General features: G+C 41.7%; 1 protein-coding gene across 1 annotated transcript in view; it reads left to right on the forward strand.

Annotated features, from left to right (window-relative positions):
• Positions 1–1,179: 1,179 nt before the first annotated feature.
• The window catches only part of LOC108803009 (coiled-coil domain-containing protein 39-like), a gene marked incomplete at its 5' end in the record, with an annotated part of 6,754 nt that continues 4,757 nt past the window's right edge, over positions 1,180–3,176 (forward strand). The window contains one exon of the mRNA XM_018574860.1: positions 1,180–1,359. Coding sequence (XP_018430362.1) covers positions 1,180–1,359 — 180 coding nt within the window. The remainder of the gene's footprint in view (positions 1,360–3,176) is intronic.

Genomic DNA, 3,176 nt, shown 5'->3' on the forward strand with positions numbered 1-3,176 from the left:
ATAAATAAAATAAAAATGTAAAACAATTTTACAAAAATAGTTGAAAAGTGTAAAAAAAAAAATACATTTAACAAATAAAAATGATATATTTAAATATATCTTTATACTATCGTTATAAAAATTAAACCCTTACAATGAACTGAGCTGCAACTGAGCTGATGTTCAAAGTATGTCATTGTCACTGACATAAGATTAAAAATGTTAGGAAAAAGATTAAAATGTTAGGTTTTAGTTTTAGGCCGAGAAGTACAGACAAATTTCTAAAATCCTAGGCATGTGAGGTTTTTCCAAAGGACAAAAAAATACATTTTTGAATGCATCTTTTTTAGCTGTGCTATTTGTTTTTAAAGAATACTACAGATCAATACTGGGGGATAAGTGTTTTGTTTTTCCTCAATTTTAATATTTTATTTGTCCTAAGTGAGGCGTTAGGTACACATATGTGATATAAATATGTAGCTCTATCTGTCCTCTAAAAAACAATATATAATATGTGTGGGTGCACTTAGTAAGAAAGTATATTACTGATGTGAAAGAAATCACACAGCAAAAATGTAAAAGTGTGTCAGTCATTTACGAACAGAAACTAAAAACAAGCTCAGTCATGAAGAGGTTAATGCATTCTTAAGATTCAACTACTTAGTTTACTGTCACTTTAAAAGGAGAACTATGAGATGAGTGATTTCCACTCACCTCATAGTTCTAGCCAACGTGTGACAATGAGACTGTCACAGGTCGGCTCAGTAGATCGGGAGGTGAGCGAACACATACCAGCGTTCGCTCACCTCTCGATCCTGTCACGGCTCTCTGCCGTGACAGGGGAGGGGATGGATTCCCCCCTCCCCGCTCCAATCCGCCAGCGCTGACTGGCGGAACGGACGGGGGAGGGTACAGCTGGCTCTGCCTCTAGATAGGCCGAGCCAGCTGTCACTCACGCAGCTGGGCGGATCTCGACATCGATGTCGGGATCCGCTGCGGCGTCTCAGTATACAGCTCGCGGTATACTGAGCTTAGGGTAACGGGAGGACGCTAGTTTGTGTCCTCCCGTTACCCTAAGGAGAACTATGGGGAAAAGCCCTGACCCCATAGTTCTCCTTTAAGTAGTAGTAGTATAAGAAGATGCAAGACCTAAATAGGCATTTTATGTAACATTTATTTACTTGCATTATTTGCTCACAGTGCTCCAAACTGGTAAAAGAAATTCGTTTGTCCAAAAAAAGCAAGGGAGAAACCCAAGATGAACAAGATATTAATGTACGGGATCTGCGAGACTTCAACAGGTCTGTCAACAAGATGCTGGCTCAAGCAATGGAGCAAAATCCTGAGCTGGTAGTGCCATTACAGATGTACTTTCAACAGGTGTGTACATTTTTTTAAAACATTTGACTCTGTGGGGTGACACCTAAAGGGCCTGAAACAATTGCCATCTAATGTCTGTTGACCCATGATCCCCTAAACATGTATGATGGACAGCCCAATCATAAACACTTACCTGAATTGTGATGGTAGAAGGTCGGTATGCACACACAGCTAACATCACTATATATGCTTAGGGGGGAAGCAATCACTATCGAACAAGGTCCTCCAACCTGTCTGATCTGTCACTCCCACCTGCACTGGGCATCTGCTACCTCCAAATGTGCAAGATTGTCACTTGTCTCAGCTGATGTTGGACGGGTTGGGGACTTTCTTCCACTCTCTATGGCCAGATTTAGAAATGATGTGCTAGCATCACGGAGAGGAGTAAATTTTACATCCTTTAAAAGAATACTATCAGAAGAGAAACATGGAGGCTGCCATTGCTGCCATGAAAATGCTAGCTGCTTGACTGTCCTGCTGATACTTGATTACGTTGAGTCACTCCCATAAAGCAATTATGCAGATAAGATTTTCCATATCTGCACACTTGTTTTGGGTTACTGACTTGTAAAATATTGATGCCAGAGTATCAAAATAACAGCCAGTGAAGTGAAATAGAACTTTCAGAAAGAGATCAGCAAAGGTAGCAGCCATATTTTGTTTTCATGATAGGTTTAAATTAAGGCAAACCTACCTCAAAGTGAGCAATGCTGGATCACTTACAGTGCAGTTGCACTTCAAAGGGGAATCTTTTTTAAAACTGTAAAATACAACACAGGTAGAGAAACTGCTAACTGAATAGGTTCAAATTAGGAAAATATTTTATGCTAAATCATATGTGTTCCCCACAGTGTAAGATTCATAGAACGAATTGTACACATGGTCATACTGCCTGTTATACAGCAGGGCTCAGCATCTAAGCAAATACTGCATGAAATCCATAGATCATGGCTCTGGTAAAATAGCCATAACGTCAGAAAATTTTCTATCTTGGAGTTAAAGGCTTAATACCTTTGTTCACCCCTTAATTGGATTGAATTTATTTGGACAGTTCATTGCAAAGACTTCTTGGCATCCATTCACATAAAGGATACATATTTTATATATTCCCATCTTTTCAGGTTATCAGTGATTTCTTCACTTTGCCATGGAGACAATCACTATCAGTTTGTGGCCCTTTCCTTCGGCCTTGCCTCAACCCCGAAAAGTGTTCACAAAGGTCTTTATACCAGTTCTGGGTCTTATTGGCCTCAGAGGTATTTCAGTCATTGGATATCTGGACGATTTGCTTTTGTGCAAACAGACCTTTCTCCAGACTTTAGACTCTGTGTCAATTGCGGTACAGACTTTGGATTGATTTTGAACTTGGAGAGGTCATCTCTAAGTACATCAGATTGCTTGGCGTACTTGGACCTTCTTTATATCTTTCAAGCTAAGGTCTAGCTGCTTAATGAAAAGTTGACAAAACTGCACAGAGTCAGGTTTGGCAACGTAAGTCTCACCGTCGCATGCAAGTGATAGAATTGATGGTATCCGCTTTTGAAGTAGTTCCATTTGCTCAATTCCAGTGCGTTCGGCCCCTGGAACGCAAGCCTGCCGGCTCCCTGTTTTCAGGGGCAGGAGGGGCCGTGGCAGTCCATTGAAGTCAATGGCACCGAAGCCACTACCCCCCCCCTTTCCCCCCCACCAAAATGCAGGCACAAATAGCGTTTGCAGTATTTTTGCAGATCGCACTGGTCCGGAAACGCAGGCACTAATGTGCCTGCGTTCCAGGTGCGGGCGATTGCACTGCTGGTGGGGGGGGGGGGGGGGGGGGG

Source organism: Nanorana parkeri, unplaced genomic scaffold, assembly GCF_000935625.1.
Source record: "Nanorana parkeri isolate BGI_ZX_2015 unplaced genomic scaffold, ASM93562v1 scaffold3296, whole genome shotgun sequence".
NCBI classification, from domain to species: Eukaryota; Metazoa; Chordata; class Amphibia; order Anura; family Dicroglossidae; genus Nanorana; species Nanorana parkeri.